Here is a 19,143-nt window from a genome sequence, read left to right as displayed (position 1 = left end):
AACATGAGCCGGCGCCCATACGGGATATACGGGATGCCAGCACTGCAGGGAATGCTTAACCTACTGGGCCACAGCTCCGGCCTCGTGGGCGTATTTAAAAGCTAACAGAATCCAGTGAGGGGAAGCAGCTGAAGTTAACAGGGACATCATAAAGCATGTACCACATCAAGAACTACAGGAGTGAAGCAATATAGTGCCCGGATTCCCTGGGGCTTTCCCAGTATACCAAGTTTACTGGAGCTGGCATGGTGGTGTACCAGGTAAAGCCACCACCTGCAACACTGGCATTCCATGTGGGCGCCGGTTCGAGTCCCAGCTGCTCCACTTCCAATCCAGCTCTCTGCTGTGGCCTGGGGAAGCAGTGGAAGACGGCCCAGATGCTTGGGCCCCTGCACCCAGATAGGAGACCCGGAGAAAGCTCCAGCCTCCTGGATTCTGCCTGGCACAGCTCCGGCTGTTGTGGCCATTTGGGGAGTGAACCAGTGGATGGAAGTCCTCCAATTCTGCCTTTCAAATAAATAAATAAATCTTTAAAAGAAAAAAAGACTGCTGGCAGTGGCAGGAGAGTTAGCAAAGTGTGATAAGAGCAATGAGAATAAAGTAAAAACATGGAAACAGGTAAAGATTTTGATAGGTATTCATTATGTACTACAGATCTTATAAAAACATTACTCTCATTCATCAACCTTCCATTCCCATTCTCTAAAAGAAGGAACAAGGGGCCAGCACCACGGCACATTAGGTTAATCCTCGTCTGCAGTGCTGGCACCCCATATGGGTGCCGGTTCTAGTCCCGGTTGTGCTGGCCATGGCAGCCATTTGGGGAGTGAACGAGCTGACGGAAGACCTTTCTGTCTCTCTCTTTTTCTCTCTCTCTCTCACTGTGTGTAACTCTACCTCTCAAATAAATAAATAAAAACCTTTAAAAAAAAAAAAAACCTACATCTAGGGGTGGGTGTTTTGGTACAGTAGGTTAAGGCACCAGCTGCAATGCTAGCATCCCGTATGGGTGCTGGTGTAAGGCCTGGCTGCTCCATTTCTGATCCAGCTCCCTGTGAATGGCCTGGGAAAGCAGTGGAAGATGGCCCAAGTGCTTGGGCCCCTGCACCCAAGAGTGAGACCTGAATGAAGCTCCTGGCTTTGGCCCAGCCCAGTCCTCTGTGGAGTGAACCAGCAGATGGAAGATCTCTCCCTTGCTCTCTGTTAACTCTACCTTTCAAGTAGATAAATAAATCTTAAAAAAAAAACAAAAAAAACCACAACTCAAGTCTATGATTTCAAACCCATAAGTATTTCTCACCAATAGGCAATTCTGCCTCAAATATTCCTTTAAAAATGTTATTTATTCTATATAAAATACTGAATTACAGTAAAGGAAATCAAAACATCACTTTAGCCTATCCTTTTGCTTTCTTCACTCTTAGCAAAGTAAAGTATCTTTAAATGATATTAATAACAAAACTATGCCCATTATATAAAACAGAGAACAAAATGTTCAGTGTATCCGTTTCTCAGTCCATTCAATTCAACAAATGCTTGTTTGACCTCTTAATACTATTTAATTTTTAATGCTTATTTATTCATTTTTATTTTAAAATCAGAGTGACAAACAAAACTCTTCCATCTGCTGGTCCACTCCCCAAATGCCCATAAAAGCTAGGACTGGGCCAGGCTGAAGCCAGGAACCAGGAACTCCATCTGGCTCTCCTTATCAGTGCCAGGGACTCAGATGTGAGTCATCGACTGCTGCCTCCACGGTGCATCTGCAAGGAGCTGGACCTCGAGCGGAGGCTGGACGCGGTCCCAGAACTCCGACACAGGACGCAGCAGCCACTCAGGTGCACACGCCTCACACAATGCTGCGTTAACGTTAACCTCTAGGAGATGCCGAGCTGGCACTGTGGTGTTGTGGGCACAGCCACTGACTGCAGCACCAGCTTCCCATATGGGCACCAGTTCTAGTCCTGGCTCCTCCACTTCCGATCCAGCTCTCTGCTATGGCCTGGGAAAGCAGTAGAAGATGGCCTAAGTGCTTGGGCCCCTGCACCCACGTGGGAGGCTTCTGGTTCCTGGCTTTGACATTACTCTGCCTTTCAAATAAATAAAATCAGTAAATAAATCTTAAAAAAAAAGGACTCCATTTCAATCAGGAGAATCTGACATACACCGTAAAAGGGCACAGACAAGGAAGAGTGGAGTTTACAGAAAGAGAAGTAATGCTTACTTGATAACGAAGCTCATTAGGAGCCAAGACTACTCAGGAGGCTATTTTAAACAGGTTAGCCAGAGACCACAGTGTCTGAACGCAGACAGGAGCAGCGAAGACAGTGGAGAAGGCTGCTAGCGCGATGGCAGACTGCACGTGGAGGCAGGGAAGAGGAAGACCATGGAACCAAGTCTCTGACTTGGCTCACCAAGTGCACAGTGGGAGGTCAAGAGCAAGGGCCGGTTCACAGCAGTCAGAGGCAAGAGGGCAGTGTGCACCCACTGCACTGTCTCTGGGCTCCCCCACTGTGAGCCGAAGCCGCCTGTCGGCTTTACCCCGCGGCCTGAGGGCCAGCACCTTTCGGGCCTACCGAGGTAACTGCTGGTTCCCAAGAGCACCACCGTCTTCACTGTGATTCAGCTAAATGTTTCCGTACACCCTGAACTCTGCATAACCCACCTGAGTGTGCCGTCTGTTTCCTGCCAGGACTCTTAACACATCTGTGTGTTTTCAGTAAGGCACATATGTACAGTTGTATGCTTACTTGTACATGGGACGTATCTGAAAAGGTGCACGTCTAACTGTTAGAGTAGTTACCACCTATTGTGGGAATGGGGAAGAAAGACCCGGGAAGAGAAAAGAGGGCTTTGATTTTTGTGCTTATTCCATTTTAATTCCTAAAAAACTGGCTTGTATTGCTTTTAAAATAAAATTTAGAAACGTGTTTTAAAGTAGATCAGAGTACAGATGAAATCTTTTCCAGTTTATTCCAAGAACTACCAAGTGAACAAAATTACAGAGAAAACTCTACACTTTAAAAGAATGTTTAGTGATACATACACGTGGATAGAAATGATTCAATGCGCACATGAAGGCAGCATCCAAGGAGTCTCTCCAAGTTCACGGCTCCCAGCCCTTCCCTCCAGGCTGATGGGGCAACTTGAGACCCACCAAGCCAGCCAACTCCTCCACGGAGCGCTCACCCTTGCCATGAAATTCCTGATGAAGAGCCACATGTTCCCGGACGCTGCGCAGCAGGCAGAGGTAGGTGGCAGCTTGGAAATGCAGTTCATGTTGGGCTCTGCACAACTTCTCACTGGTGACCTAGAGGAGAGCGAGGTCGATGCTCTGTTAACACCTCGGCTGCCCGTTCAGGCCCAGAGAGCTCGGATAAATAAGCCTCTCTAGAGGGAACATGAATTGCACAAAGGAAATTCAAACACGTTTAGGAGGGGACTGCAAAAAGTTGGCGGGAAATGGAATTCAAGGGTTTATTTGGCGCAAAAAAATGTTGAGGTCAATGCAGTCTTTTCATAATTCCAACATTTCCTGGATTTTATGGAGCACCCTCCCACGTGCACGCCTAATACATCTACAGGGCAGTTAGGAAAGCCAGCCTATGCATCAGAGGGGCTCTCAGAGGGATGTCCCTGAACACCTTCAAAGCTACCCAGTTTCGACCCTTTGGCTTACAAATGAGAGAAGCCCAGCGATTGGTTACCAGCAGAGCCCGGAAACAGATCACTGACCACTACGGGCACCTAAGGAACAGAACGTGGAGCCGCCTCATGTTTCTGTGACTTCGGTTAATGTCAATTTCAATGAAAAATAGCAACTCTGGAGGACACTTACGTCCTCAGAAGTAACAGCGGTTTCAGAGTTTATGCCTATATTTACATTTGCTCCTATAATTTGTCTAAAACCATCTGGAGTCTAGCTGACTTTAACATCGCATCTAACGCCGCCAATGATTCAAGTCTTGTTTCTTCATATTTAACTTCAAGTTGAGGCTGGACCCCGGTTCTTAGTTCGTGCCCTGAGATGGAGATACGGGTGTGAGCACAGCCTTGAATGCCCGAAGCAGCCATGTCCAGTGTGGACTAGCGCCTGGGCACCACTGCCTGCATAACCGCCTCTCTCCATCTCGACGTCCAGGGTTAGGTGCCGACAGCGGAGATCTGCAGATACCACGTGCGACCCCGCTACTCTGGGGCCGCGCTGTGGCGCCTGTTCAAGTCCTGGCCGCTCTGTGCCCGGAAAGCAGTGGGGCGCGGCCCTGCACCCGCGTGGGAGGCCCGGGAGAGGCTCCTGGCTTCGGACGGCCCAGCTCTGGCCGCCGCGGCACTTGGGGAGTGACCTCCGGCCGTGCCTCTACCTCTAACAGGAAACGGGTAATCACGGAGCGCTGAGACAGGACCCGAGTTGTCGTCACCTTTTAGTTAAAACTGGGGTCCACGCCGAGCGTCCACAAGGGGTCCCAGCCCCAAGGGCGCGCTCGGGGACCGCCTGCGGCTGGGGGAGGCCGTGAGGGCGCGCAGGGGCAGAGCCGCGGCCTGGGCCGGGGAGAAGGCGGCGTCGCGGGCCCGCAGGGAGCGAGCGCCGCGCACCCGGCCTCCGGCGCCCGACCCACGCCTCGGGCCGCGCCTGCTCCCGGGCTGCGGCGAGCCGCCCCCGTGCGCCCCTGCGCGCCCTCCGTGTACGCGGCCGGAGCCCGGCGGCCCGACCGCGGGCGAGCGGACCGCGCAGGCCCCGTCAGCGCGGCCGGCCTCCCCCGAGGGCCGCCGCCGGCCCTGCCCACGGGGCTCCCGTACCCGGTGCGCGCGGAACGCCTTCACAAGGTACCGATAGGCCGCACTGTCGCGATACGGCCGCCCGGCGGCCGCGTTCAGGTAGCGCAGCTCCCGCAGAAGGCCTCGCAGAGTGCGCGCCGGGGACCCCAAGGCCGCCATCTTCCCGCCCTCCGGCCGCTGAATGGTACGGTCCGACCCACACTTCCGGCTCCCCCCATCGACGGCCGGCGTTGGAGTGTCCCCCCTCCCCGTTTTGTACAGCCCTATGAATCGAACACCGAGCGGTGTCCTGGCGAGTGAAGAGGAAAGCAAGCGAGAGCCGAGTGTAACTGCCGCAGACACGCCGCGCGGGCCGAGCGGGGAAAAGAAGGCGCTTGTTGCCCGCAGCGCTCTAAGGCCGTGAGGGGCCCCCGCCGCCTCAGGAGGGCGGCGCACGGAGGAGCCCGCCGAGAGGGGCTTTCAAAATTCAACGTCCTGACACGAGCTCTCGGAGACGGACTGACCCCCGCAAGCGGGGCCCAGCGGCTGGAAACAGCACGCACCCCGTCTCTTAGAGATGAGATCGGCGAAGGGAGAAACGTATTTCAAAGGCAAAACTGCAGCCACCCCAGATGGGACTCGAACCCACAATCCCTGGCTTAGGAGGCCAATGCCTTATCCATTAGGCCACTGGGGCTTCTGTGAGCGACGCGCTGAAACATCATATTCAACCTGTTTCTCCGTGGTACGTCATCCGTAAGTCACTCCCGCCCCGTCCTGGGAAGCCACGCCCACCCATGGAGGCGCGCGGCATGCTGGGAGTTGTAGTTTCGAGCACAGAAGGCCGCGTATGGCTTTCGAGGCTTTTACCCTCGAGGCCGCGCCGGACGAGGGACGGACGCGCCGCGCGGGGACGACCGCAGACGCCTGCGCGCCACAGCGCTGGGGGCGGAGCGGCCGGGTCCTCCGCGCTCGCCCGCTGAGCTTCGGCGCCGTGGAGTTCCTGTCGGAAGCGGCCGGGCCCCTTCCCTTCCGGTTTGGCGCCTTGGGGAGCCGAGCTTGGCGACCGCCGTGGTCCGCGTGCGCTTCCGGGGGGAGCGCTGAGGCGGTGTCCGCCGGCCGTGGCGCGCGGGTCGCGGTGGACGTGCGGGGCGGGGGCGGTGAGAGGCCGGCGGGGCTGACGTGAGCTCGCAGGACTCCCTGTTCTTAGTGTCCCCGGCGGCCAGCGGGCCGGGACGCCGCAGTGTGTGCCTGCGGAGCGGCCGTCCTATGCGGCGGGGACGCCGGGTGACAGGGCGGGGCTCCGGGTGACAGGGGACGCCGGGTGACAGAGCTGGGGACACCGAGTGACAGGGCGGGGGACTGCGGGTGACAGGGCGGGGACACCGAGTGACAGGGTGGGGACGCCGGGTGACAGGGCCGGGGCTCCGGGTGACAGGGCGGGACTCTGGGTGACAAGGGACACCGGGTGACAGGGCTGGGGACACCGAGTGACAGGGCGGGGGACTGCGGGTGACAGGGCGGGGACACCTGGTGACAGGGTGGGGGACACCGAGTGACACGGCGGGGACGCCGGGTGACAGGGCGGGGCTCCGGGTGACAGGGGACGCCGGGTGACAGGGCTGGGGACACCGAGTGACAGGGCGGGGGACTGCGGGTGACAGGGCGGGGACACCGAGTGACAGGGTGGGGACGCCGGGTGACAGGGCCGGGGCTCCGGGAGACAGGGCGGGACTCTGGGTGACAAGGGACACCGGGTGACAGGGCCGGGACGCCGTGTGTGCCTGCAGAGCGGCCGTCGTATGCGGCAGGGACGCCGGGTGACAGGGCGGGGACACCTGGTGACAGGGTGGGGGACATCGAGTGACACGGCGGGGACGCCGGGTGACAGGGCGGGGCTCCGGGTGACAGGGGACGCCGGGTGACAGGGCTGGGGACACCGAGTGACAGGGCGGGGGACTGCGGGTGACAGGGCGGGGACACCGAGTGACAGGGCGGGGACGCCGGGTGACAGGGCCGGGGCTCCGGGAGACTGGGCGGGACTCTGGGTGACAAGGGACACCGGGTGACAGGGCCGGGACGCCGTGTGTGCCTGCAGAGCGGCCGTCCGTCTGTGGCGGGGACACCGGGTGACAAGGCGGGGGCTCCGGGTGACAGGGGACACCGGGTGACAGAGCGGGACTCTGGGTGACAAGGGACACCGGGTGACAAGGCGGGGGCTCCGGGTGACAGGGGACGCCGGGTGACAGAGCGGGACTCTGGGTGACAGAGGACACCGGGTGACAGGGCCGGGGACGCCGAGTGATAGGGCGGGGCTCTGGGTGACGGGGACGCCGGGTGACAGGGCCGGGTGACAGGGCGGGGGCTACGGGTGACAGGGCCGGGTGACAGGGCGGGGGCTACGGGTGACAGGGGACACTGGGTGACAGGCCGGGACGCCGCCGTGTGTGCCTGCGGAGCGGCCGCCGGTCTGTGGCGGGGACTGTGGGTGACAGGGCAGGACGCCGGGTGACAGGGCGGGGACTCCAGGTGACAGGGGACACCGGCTGACAGGCCGGGACGCCGCCCTGCGGAGCGGCCGTGGTGTGCGGCGGCCCCTGGCCTGGGTTTGACCACGGCGCGGTGCGCTCACATCGGGGAAGTCGGTTCGCGCTGCACTTTATCACACGGGCTTACCGCAGTAAAAACAGCGAGACATCGCTCTGGCGCGTTTTTCAGCGTCGAGTGGGCCCTCAGCGCCCTGGACTTGCGGTAGGCGGTCATCTGTGTATCAGCCGACCTCGCCCAGGAGGGCACCTCCGACGTGCGCCGCTCTGTCGTCCTGGGTGCAGGCAAGTTGGGGCAGGGGGGCTCCCGGAGCGTCGCGGGGACCCCGGTCCCGAACCTAGAAAGAGGTTTCACCCGCTGATTGACTCCACAAATGGCCTCAATGGCCAGAGCTGGGCCGGTCAGGAGCCAGGAGCTTCTTCCGGGTGGGTGCAGGGGCCCAAGGACTTGGGCCATCTTCCACTGCTTTCCCAGGCCATAGCAGAGCTGGATCGGAAGAGGAGCGGCCCGGCCTCAAACCGCTGCCCTCCAGGGATGCGGGTGCACCATAGCCAGCACCCTGTTTTCCTCTCCAGTCCGTGGTGCTGATCCCAGCTGCTCTGCTGACTCAGGGCTTGTCCGGTGATGGTTGCTGTTCCACCCACGTCAGCTCCACCATCTTCTGTGGGAGCCGATGGAACTGCTGAGACACAGGCCTCCTACCCCGGTCCGCTCAGGCCGCTGCCTGTAGCCACGCCACCCTAGTGTACTCCTCCTTACCCGGTGGCAACCCTGACGCTTCCAGAAGGGGCTTACAGAGGATGACCCAGTCTTTCCCACTCACACTCATGTTCAGTATCAGCCTCTTAACAGAAGGATCTGGATTTCTTCTTAAGTGGAGCCAGCACTGTGGCATAGTGGGCTAAGCCACTGCCCGCGGCGCTGGTGCAAATCCCCGCTGCTCCACTTCCGGTCCATTCCCTCTATGTGCCTGGGAAAGCAATGAAAGTCTCAGATGGAGTTCAGGCTCCTGGCTTCGGCCTGGCCAGCCCCAGCCATTGTGGCCATCTGGGGAGTGAACCTGCAGGTGGAAGATCCTCCCTCTCTTGCTCTGCCTTTAAATAATACTTTTAAAAAATCTTAAAAAAATAATAATGTGGGGCCAGTGCTGTGGCATAGTGTTTGGTGGGTAAAGACACCCCTGTAGCTCATGGGAGTGCTGGTTCGAGTCCGGGCTGCTCCACTTCTGCTCCAGCTCCCTGCTCATGGCCTGAGAAAGGCAGTGAAGACGGCCCAAGTGCTTGGGCCTCTGCCACTCACCTGCGAGACCCAGGTGAAGCCCCTGGCTCCTGGCTCCTGGCTCCGCCCTGGCCATTGGGACCATCTGGTGAGTGAACCAGTAGATGGAAGATCTCCCTCTGTCTCTCCCTCACTTTCAAATAAGTAAATAAATAAATCTTTAAAAAAAAAACATAACGTGGTAAGAGTTGATAAGAAACCATTCTGGAACTTCCTTTACTGACCTGCCGAGAGACTCTTAGCTCACACCCGAGCTGTTCTTTCACTAAGGCAGAGTAAATAAACAATCGTGAAACCCTTGGCTCGGGGCAGGTGTGTGGTTCCATGGCGGAATCACAGCTTGGGTGTGCCTGGCGCAGTCCCGACTATGCCCATAGGACTTCCTGCTATCATGCACCCCAGGGGGCAGCAGGGGGCAGCTCAGGTGCTGGGGGCTCTGGCATCCACGTGGGGGACCTGCCTGGGCTCCATGCCCCTGGCTCTGGTCTGGCTGTCATGGGCATTTGGGGAGTGACCAGCAGATGAAAGATCTTTCTCATACTATCTGTCTCTATCCTTATCCCTGTCTCTCTGCTCTTCCAATAAATACAAATAAATTTTAAAAGATGGGTTCATCTTGGTGCAGAGCTTTGAAATGCATGCATAGGAGAGGTCTTTATACAGCTCATGGAAACATGAGAAACTATGGACTTATTTATTTATTTATTTATTTTGACAGGCAGAGTGGATAGAGAGAGACAGAAAGGTCTTCCTTTTTGCCGTTGGTTCACCCTCCAATGGCCGCCACAGCCAGCACACCGTGCTGATCAGGAGCTAGGTGCTTCTCCTGGTCTCCCATGGGGTGCAGGGCCCAAGGACTTGGGCCATCCTCCACTGCACTCCCGGGCCACAGCAGAGAGCTGGCCTGGAAGAGGGGCAACCGGGATAGAATCCGGCGCCCCAACCAGGACTAGAACCCAGTGTGCCGGCGCCGCAAGGTGGAGGATTAGCCTGTTAAGCCATGGCGCCGGCCGTGAAACTATGGACTTTTAAAATTTCACATCCAAATACACAGACATATTTATTTATTTGAAAGGCAGAGTTAGACAGCGCTTCCATCTGCTGGTTCACTCGCCAGTGGCCACTTTGACTTCAGCTGGGCCAGGCCGAAGTCAGGAACCAAGAGCTTTATCTGGGTCTTCCCTGTGGGTGGCAGAGGCCTAAGCACTTGGGCCATCCTCCACTGCTTTCCCAGGAGTGTTAGCAGAGAGCCAGACGGGAAGTGGAGCAGCTGGGACTCAAACCGGCGCCGACAATGCAGACAGTGTGTCTGCTGCTGTTTGCATCTGGAATCCAAGCTGTTTGGTGACAACCTCGGGCAGGAGTGCAAGCACAGGGGCAGTGCAGGCCGGCCGGCCCCAGGCCTCCACCCTGATGGCTCTCGCTTCCTGGTTCTTGTCTAGCCGCCGCCTTGTGGGACTCCCGAGTGACGGGGGAGCCCTGAGACAGGCAGCACAAGCGAGGTCCTGTGAGCCCGCCACTGCGGCCCCAGCCTGTGGTGCGGAGCAGAGCTGCCCCTAAAGGAAGCGCTAGCGGTGATAAAACAGCGCTAAGTGTCAGCAGCAGAACACCATGCAGTCTGAGGGAGTTCGTGGCGAGGACCTGGCCACACTTTTTAGGTTGGCAGCCTAGGAAGCCATTATGTCAAGTTGCCCTGCACAGTGAAGGCCAAGCAGGTAACAGGAGTGAACGTCCTTACCTCTTCCATGGGACGGGGCTTTTCCTGCCCAAGCCATCGTTGCAAAAGCAGGAATGTGCGCCCAGTGAGTCCAGGCCACCCGACCTCAAAAGTTGCAAATCCAGAGCTTTTATGAGATGCCCTCACCTGTACATGTCGGTCACCAGCTCAAACAACACTGTTAAACAGCACTTCCGTTAACCTCTGTCACCCAGGGCCAGGAAGTGTAAACCGTGCCCCGAGTCCTCGTCTCCCTGGACGCGCACTGCAGTCCCGTGAGGCGGTCCTCCGGTTTCACCTACTTACCCGCGTGGGAGGAGCTCCAGACAGTTCCGTGACTTAGCCACCATTACCAGGTGGGCAGCTGTGGAGCTGGGTTCTAACCCCACACAATCTTACTCCAAAGCCCGTTAGAAACTTTTAAAATGTATCAGAAAGGAGATGTTATTAAAAGGATGCTGGGCACCCTCAGAATTTTCTAGTAAGGCTACAGACCAAGCTTGGAAAATCCTGCCACAGATCTGGCCTGGTGACATCACCAGGCACAGTCGCCACAGCTTGCAATGCTGACAGGGCGGCACCGGGCAGGCACCATCTAGATACCTTCGCTGCCGCTGGACGCTGGCTGAAGCGGGCTCTTCAGCATCACTGTGCCAGGATAAGTTGAAAGCATCGCCCAGGAGTCACGTTCTCGGGGCAGGCGTGTCTCACCGCATGGCCTGGGTCTTCACCAGCACCTGCTGTGAGCCAGGCGCTCTCGTAGGTGCTAGGAAAGGCAGCTAATAATTACAGCGTGTCCAATGGTGACAGGCGCTATGGAGAACAAGAGCCATGGAGCCAGGGTCGGGAACTGGGCCCGCCTCGGTGTGTTCAGGGAGGTCCTCACTGACGGTGCCTGCTGAGCAGACGGCCAGCGAGGTGGGCATCAGCTTGTGTGCGTGCAGATTCTGGGGTAGGGCAGTGGCCGAGTTGTTAACGATAGAGACCAGGCTCTATGGCCATTCCCAGCCACTCTGAGGCCACTTGCCCTGTCCTTGCAGCTGTGTTGTAGGCAAAGGAGGAATTCCGTGACAACAGTGTTCTGTGCCCGGTGCCCCCGGGACCGGACCTGGCTGGGGCTAGCCTTTGCTCCCTGCCATCACCAAACTATCAGACCCCAGGAAAGAGGATGCACATCAGTGCATGTGTGTACTTACATGCACTGCACCCCAAAGCAGTGGCTTCCAAACCCGAATGCGCACCCGGAGCCACACAAACCTTGTGCCCTGTGTGTGTCCATACTTGCAAAAACCTTGTGCCCTGTACATCTTTTATTTATTTTTAAATTATATACATGTACCACTTGACCAATTTAGTACATACATTATAAAACATGCTCAAAATACAAACCAAGGATTTTTTTTTAAAGGAAATAACTTTTGAAAATATTTTATTATATTTATTAACAGTAAAAAAGTCTTAATTTCCTCTCGGTCAAGAGTAGCTGATTTTATTTAAAACGATGTAATGCAATAGGTTCCGTTATTTTGAAAAACCTTTGACACATTTGTTCAGGCAACAGAATCACGTAGTGACAAACGTTTCTCAGCGTCCGTTTGCAAGCTGCTGTCTTCATAGCATGAGCCTCCTTTGCGTGGCCAGTTCACGTCTCACTGACGGCGAAGAGGCTGTGCAGCACGGGCAGGGCAGTCAGCACTCCCGCTCAGCAGGGCTGGGGCACAGGACGCCTGCCACCCCCCGGGTGCGGCTCAGAGGCCCAGCCACTGCTGTCCTCGACTGCGGGGGACCGCGTGGGACCTCCACACTGGCTCCTGGCGCCTTCTCCCGGGCCTACCCTGGCCGAAGGAGGCCACGCTGAGGGCAAGGGCGCTCCCTTTCCTTCCGGTCCCCGCTGCCTGCCCAGGCAAGGCCGGCTCCTAACGGGAGCCCAGACAGGGCCGCCTCTGTGATGTCCACGGCTATCCCCACGGTCCAGCAGTGCCTGCCCTGGCAAGGGCTACTCTTCATCAAACCTCCCCAACGGCATCCGTAGCCGACGAGCCGCAGGCTGCAGACCAGCAAGCCGAGCCGCCGGTTCAGGGAGGGCGCAGATCCCTTCTCCCCATGCCAATGGCCTGGCCACTCCTGGGGGCCCTCGGCCTCCCCCGCACCAAGGCAGTGCTGGCTCGCGCGGCTTTTCCAGGAAACGGCAGGGCAATCTTTGGTTTTAAACACGTCCAGCTTGCATAACACTACAGTTCCAGAGTTCATCTGCACTTTGCACGCCGGCTCTGGCTGCAGAGCGGGCTGAGGGCCGGGACAGGCCCAGCCCCACCCGTGCTTCCCTGTGCAAGCTTTCATTGCACAAGCAGAGGGGTCCCAGAGAGCACCGATCGATCGGTGGCAGTGACAGGCTCAGGCCTTGATCAAATGAGTCGCTTTTCCGGCTACTTTTGGGTAACACACAGGTTAACGGTCATTATTTAAGAGCCTCTTTTTCAAGGTGTGAGCAGTCTGGCTGGCGTCATGTCGCCCCTCCCCTAGCCTGGGTGTCTGGCCGAAGGGGCCATGTCAGCTCCACGCCCAGTCCTTGCACTCCCTCCTCTCCCTGGAGGGGCTCCGGGGCCTGCACACTGTGTCCCCGTCTTCTGGGAGGGCTCCCGCATCACTGGCCGCCTCTCCCCGGAGGGGTCCCAGGGCGCTGCACACCTGCACCCTGTCTCCTGCAGGGCTCCCGCATCACTGGCCGCCTCTCCCCGGAGGGAGGCCTGGCCTCCCGCCCCAGCCCCCGAGTTTCCGGGGGCTCCCTGTCCAGAGTCGTCCGTCCCTCTGAGCGGTCCTTCTCACCGGGTTCCTTCTTCACAGGACCACGGCAGGTCCCCAGGACTGCGGGAGTGGAAGCAGGCAGCCGGCATGTCTGTCCCGGAACTGTGTCTTGAGGCAGATCCAGGCCCTTGTCCCCCAAACTCCAGGAGATGGGCCGTGCGTGCCCCTCGCTTGGAACGGGGTGAGGAGGCAGCGTCCCCGCTGTGGCCTGCCCAGGGAAGGAAGGGCCAGCACGCACACAGCTGCTTCTACGAGGTCCTCTCACGCTCAGACACAGCCTGGCGGCCGCAGGCAACTGCCACTTCCCCACACATAGCTGCAGCTAGGGTTTCGCCATCTGTTAGCATGGTGCAAAGATGGTCTAGCTCCTCCTCCCTTTAGAATGTGGAAGATCTGGCCACCTACTGCTTTGTTCTCAGCCTGTGGGGTCTCTGGTGGAGCTGACAGAAAGAGTCCCGTTTTAGAGAGAGAAGTTACCGCGCCAACGCCGCCTCCTCGTGGTCAGACACCCAGTGCGCTGTGGGCCACACGCGGCGCTCTGACTTAGGAAGGCACAGTAAACACAGGACTATCGCACACTTATGTGACCACGCCGATGTTTACATCAGATCTAGGTTGTTTGGGTCTGACGTTACTGACAGCTGGAAGCGTACCTGAAAGCGTTGGGGCGACCCTCCACACACAGCTGTGCACAGCATGACAGCTGACAGCAAAGTCCGGGAGGCTGGCTCAGGTGGCAGTCTGGGAGCGGGAGGGGAAAGGGGCGCTGGCCAGTGGGGGCCTCTGTAAGGGTACAGGCTGATGCTTGGAGATCCAGGGTCCCCAATCTGAATTTGCCTCAAGTAGTCAAAAGGAGAGAAAGCCCCAAATTACCGTGGTGGGGTTGGTCAGAGCATAGGCTATGGAGCCGTGCCGAGCCCCAGAGTGACCCCACTGCAGGCAGTGCAGACAGAAGCCCTCCGACCTCCCAGAGAAGGCTGTCCTCTACGCAGCTTTCGGGGGACGGGGGGACACCTCCTACAGGAGTTCTTAGCCGCCAGCATTCATCTGATTGACTTTGTCTGAACTTCATCCTATGTCCCAGAAAGTGTCTGAAAGGCCTTGGCTTTGCACTATCTGCAGGACTCTTTAGAACACATTGTACATCCAGGCCTCAAATAAAGCCCAGTGCGAAGACTCCAAAGTGCAGGCATACAGAATAAAACTCAGCAAACTCAAACAGAAAAAGCCATAATCCGCAGGTCCAGCGCCACGGCTGGATTCCAGGTCTGCTGTTGGTGCCTGGAGCTTTGCTCTGGGAAAGGCCACTGGTGCTCCCAACCCACCTGCTTCAAGCACAGGCTGGAGCCAGGGCCTTGGCCTTGTCCCCAGTAGAATCCATCAGCTGAGAAAAGCTGATGGACTCAGGGAAAAGCAAGCAGGTACATCAAGCGCACAACCACAGCAAAGAGACAACAAACGGAACAAGCTACACTGGACGTACCGGAACGGAACAAGCGCAGTCAAGAACCGGAAGTCAGGTCACAGAGCTCCTAGGCAAGGAGAGAGCTACGATGAGGAGCAGGCGGCGGTTCTACCGAGCCAAGTCCAAGCCCCAGGGACAGGGAGGCTCCGGTGGGACAAACCCAGCAGACTGCGTAAAGACAAGAATGGATCCCGTGGTCGAGATCAGCTGAAGGAATTTTCCCCAGGTGACACTGGGACGTGCTGAGGAGAGTGGAGAGAAGCACGAATACCTAGGATCCATGGAGAACATGGCTGGCGTGGTGCACAGATTACGTCGTAGCCTGTGATGCCAGTATCCCACAGGAGCACCAGTTCGAGGCCCCACTGCTCCACTTGCGATCCAGCTCTCTGCTGTGGCCTGGGAAGGCAGCAGAAGATGGTTCAAGTCCTTGGGCCCCTGCACCCGCATGGAGCTCCTGGCTCCTGGCTTCAGCCCAGCCCAGCCCTGGCTGTTGTGGCCATCTGGTGAGTGAGCCAGCGATGGAAGCTCGCTCTGTCCGTCTCTCCCTCCCTGTCTGTCTGTCACTCTTTCACTGGAGAATACCAGTGTCCACACTGCACAACACAAGTCCCAGGAAGAGAGAGAAAGAAGGAAACTCGCAAATGAGAACTTTTCAACTGAAAAAGGATTCCAAGAGTCTCACAGAAAGCAAAACAACAGATAAAGAAAAACCTAAACTTTGACACATTCTGGTGAAATTTAAGAACATCAAAGACAAAAAATTTCAAAAATCTTCTTGAGGGAAGGAGCAAACAGTCTACAAAAGAAAGAGATTGACAGTGATCTCAGACTGTAGACAAAACTAAACTAAACTAAACAAAAGCAACAAAGCTGCATTTCTAAGTGATGAAGGAAAAGACCCTAGAAAATTCTGGCTGGCTACACAATCCTCTAAATGTCAAGAGGCCTTAGACAGTGTACAGCACAAGAAGTTCCACTGCCGACACAGTGGCATAGGGATTAAGTCTCCGTCAGCAGTGCCTGCATCCCATGTGGGTGCTGGTTTGCGTCCCGGCTGCTCTGCTTCTGATTCGGCTCCCTGCTAATGTGCCTGGGAAGGGAGCGGAGAGTGGCCTGAGTGTTTCCGCCCCTGGCACCCACGGGGGGACCTGGAAGAAGCGCGTGGCTTCGGCCTGGCCCAGCCCTTGCTGTTGTGGCCATCTGGGGAGAGAACCAGTGGATGGAAGCTCTCTCTGTCTCTCCCTCTCTGTAAGTCTTTCAAACAAATAAATCAATCTTAAGGGGGAAAAAGTCCCCTGAAAAACTACACACAACAGCATCCAACACTGTTAGTTCCTAAGAAATGCAAGTCAGAGGGAAGAGGCCTTGTGCCACGGAGACAGGACGGGTGCCGCGCACCGGGGAGGCTGTGCTGCTGGGGTGCAGAGAACGGGAGCTGCGCACAAGTCTGGTGCAGTGCAAAATGGCTAAGCGCAGAGGTAACACAGTGCTACTCCCGGGAGAGGCGACATCACGTCCACAGAGGAGTTGTACACGGGCACAGGAACATCACTGCTGGAGTCCAATAGGAGAAACAGCTCGAGAATCTCTCACTGATGAATGGGCAAACTGTGATACAGTCCTGTAGTGGGACATTATCTGAGAGACAGCTCTCTGGTTAGCAGATTGAATATCAGAGTAAACACATCAAATAAAAACAGAGGGCCCTCATATGGGGAAAAGATAAAAAGATTTTATGAAAAAGACAAAGCCACAATGAACATAAATTCTCAATAGCAATTGTGGCTCTTGGAAAAACGAGCCTGAGGCATGGGAAGACCGAGGAAGAGAGAGGCAGGCAATGTGGATGAGCACAGAGAAACAGGTCCGGGAGCTGTGAGGATACAACATGATGCCAACAGTTCTGCAAGTGCCGCTCACATGTCAGTACTACGGGAGAACCACCTGCCCTAATGCAGTGAACGCCTACGACCAGCACTCCCAGAACATTAGGAATAAGGCGTTCTTACCTCCTAAAAACTGTACGTCAGCTACCGGGAATAAGCACCGTACTCGAGGTGCCCTTTCTGCTGCCTGTTCAGCCTCTCTGAGGGACCAGTCTCACGTTCTACGACAGGACAAGGCAAAGTGTGCGAGGCACAGGCACTGCACACAGGTGCCTGAGTCACTGTGGGGGAGGCGCCCGGTGGGAGCCCCACTCCTCTGCCCCCCAAGTCCAGCTTCCTGCTAACGCACACCCTGGGGGGCAGCAGATGATGGCTCCAGGATGGGGGTCCCTGCTGCCCACTTGCAAGCCACACAGAGTGCAGGCTCTTGGTTTTCGCCTGGCCCAGCCCTGGCTGTTACGGGCATTTGGAGAATGAACTAGCGAATTCAAGTAAAATGAAAGTAAGTAAAGACTTTTTTAAAAAGTAAGAATTAGGAGATGAAATTGTCATTATTTGTAGATGGTAGATCATGGACATCGGAAAGATTATTCAGATAAGAGCATCGAGCACAGCTGCAGGATGTAACATCAACTTCAAGAATCAGGCACATGGCATCCCAGTGTAGTAAGCCAGGGCAGAGAGAACAAGGTCATGGCTGGAAGCGACAACCAGAAAGGAGCCAGAGCCCGATCCCTGAGCAAGATTGTTAGACACTCTCAGAGTGTCACTGGAAGACATGAAAAGGAGGGTGTAATAAATGGGGACACCCCAAGTAGGGTGATTTAACCAAGATCCTATTACAGATGAAACTTGATCCTAATCAATATTGCTGCCGGATTTTTTCCCATGGGATTTAAGATTTTTTTTTAATCCTAAAAGAATTAAAAACCTCAATTCACTGAACCAAGAGAGAAGAGCAGAAGAGACTCTCTTTACTAGAGGCTGAGGTATTCACTGAGTCTACAGTGGTAAACAGTAAGACACTGGTATGGAAATAAAAAGAACAGTGGAACAGCCCCTCCTGCATCTAAGAATGCGACATGAGAACAGAACAGCGCGTCCAACTAAGGAGCCAAGTATTGACAACTCTCCCAGAGGAAGAAACTAAAGCTGGACCCCATCACACAACATGCAAAGATGGGCAACAGCTGGCTGGGAGCGGAACCAACGACGGACCGCGCTGTAGCGCAAGCAGGCTCCAGGACGCGTCGGCAGCTTGGGAGCAGGGAGATGTCTCACAGGCACAAACACAACACAAAAGACAGATCTGCGCAAAACGGCAGGGCTTCTGTGACACAGGACACAGCTGCGGGGCCGGGCCTCTGGCCTGTGGGCAACACACCAGCTAGGGGTGCCGCCTGCACCCCACACTGCAGTGATGGCTTGAACCCCTGCCTCCGGCTCCTGCTAATGCAGACGCGGGGACGCAGCGCGATGACCCCGGGTGGCTGCTGTCACCATCTGGGGAGTAAACCAGATGACAGGAGAGCCGAGTCTCCTCTCAAATACATTAAATCAAATGAAATTAGATTAAAATATCTGACACACCTAACACAGATGAGGTTAATATCTACAAAAAGAGACAGAAGACATAATTGATTAACAGACAAAGCAGGTGAACAAGCAATTTATGAGAAGACGGATCCCTTAGCCTTGCTGTGACACAGAGCTGAAGCGAGCCTAGGTGTTCACAACTAGGGAACAGGAACCTAAAACCCAGCAGATGCACACCTGTTACCGCTACGCGGGGGAGCAACACACAGGACGGACACAGAGTGACACGGACAGCTCGGAGAGGCAGGAACAGGGTGTCACCTGCACAGACGGACTGTGTGGACACAAAGTAACACTGCTTATTCCAAAAGGATGTGTGCATCACGAGGGGCGCCCCTGGACCAGGAGACAGCTGGAGGAGGGAGTCAGGGAGGCTGAACCGGCTGAGCCGGGGCACAGCCTGCATGACAGCGTGCGCCGGAGGCCGCGGTGGGCTAGCTTCTCAGCCTGCTCACTGCCACCTGCGATGAAGGAATTTCACGCAGCGTTGAATCGCGACGGGATGCTGAGCATAAGGACACCTGACTTAGACACGGCGGCTTCTGAGCTTCGGAAGGGACAGCATGAGGAAGCATGCTAAGCAGCGAGAAGATAGAGAAGACAGCGCCCAGCAGCCACGGTTTCCTCGCTCTCGCCATGTGCTAGGCACTCTGCTAGGTGCTTCCCGCCCCGGGTCTGAGTCCCACCCCCGCCACAGGTGCCATCCCTGGGGAGGCTCCTGAGAAGCCCGGCCCAGCGTGCCTCTCTTGCTCACCCTCAGGTGGGGAGAGTGGGGGAGGGACACACACAGCGACACGGAAGAGGTCAACACACAGACAGAACACAGGAGCCACGGTGCACACCCAGCACCGGCATCAGCCCACGGGCTTTCATTTGCAAATGCTGGCGACCTTTTAAAGGAAAGCCTTATTTTCTCAAGTCATTTCCCAAGCTTTATATAAGCGCTGTAAAACTTACGGGAAGCGAAACTACAGGATCAATTTTCTTTGATGCAGAAACAGAGAACTATGCATAGGGTCTTCAAAATATTCATGGAAAAATATGAAAAAGCATGGATTTCAACCTTTTGTGCCAAAAAACTCCATCTCTTC

The 19,143-nt window shown here is 56.3% G+C and overlaps 1 protein-coding gene and 1 non-coding gene across 2 annotated transcripts; both read right to left on the bottom strand.

Moving 5' to 3' along the window:
- Window positions 1–2,954: 2,954 nt before the first annotated feature.
- Window positions 2,955–4,967, bottom strand: FMC1 (formation of mitochondrial complex V assembly factor 1 homolog). The gene is made up of 2 exons (XM_062214275.1): window positions 4,798–4,967; window positions 2,955–3,310 (listed from the first exon to the last, which is right to left on the bottom strand). Exons 1-2 carry the CDS (start codon window positions 4,933–4,935, stop codon window positions 3,107–3,109), a joined length of 342 nt encoding a protein of 113 aa, XP_062070259.1. The 5' UTR covers window positions 4,936–4,967; the 3' UTR covers window positions 2,955–3,106.
- A 412-nt stretch (window positions 4,968–5,379) lies between these two features.
- Window positions 5,380–5,452, bottom strand: TRNAR-CCU (transfer RNA arginine (anticodon CCU)). The gene has a single exon. It is a non-coding gene; the product is annotated as a tRNA-Arg (tRNA).
- Between the last annotated feature and the right edge of the window lie 13,691 nt (window positions 5,453–19,143).

This window comes from Lepus europaeus, chromosome 1 (genome assembly GCF_033115175.1).
Source record: "Lepus europaeus isolate LE1 chromosome 1, mLepTim1.pri, whole genome shotgun sequence".
Classification (NCBI taxonomy): domain Eukaryota; kingdom Metazoa; phylum Chordata; class Mammalia; order Lagomorpha; family Leporidae; genus Lepus; species Lepus europaeus.
Note: the sequence above shows the minus strand (reverse complement) of the source record. Positions and strands in the feature narration are given on the sequence as shown.

Coding starts and splice junctions, on each gene's coding strand:
- FMC1 (XM_062214275.1), bottom strand. CDS start 4,935: ATGGCGGCCTTGGGGTCCCCGGCGCGCACTCTGCGAGGCCTTCTGCGG. Junction 3,311..4,797: donor AGGCGTTCCGCGCGCACCGG/GTACGGGAGCCC, acceptor GCTCTCCTCTAG/GTCACCAGTGAGAAGTTGTG.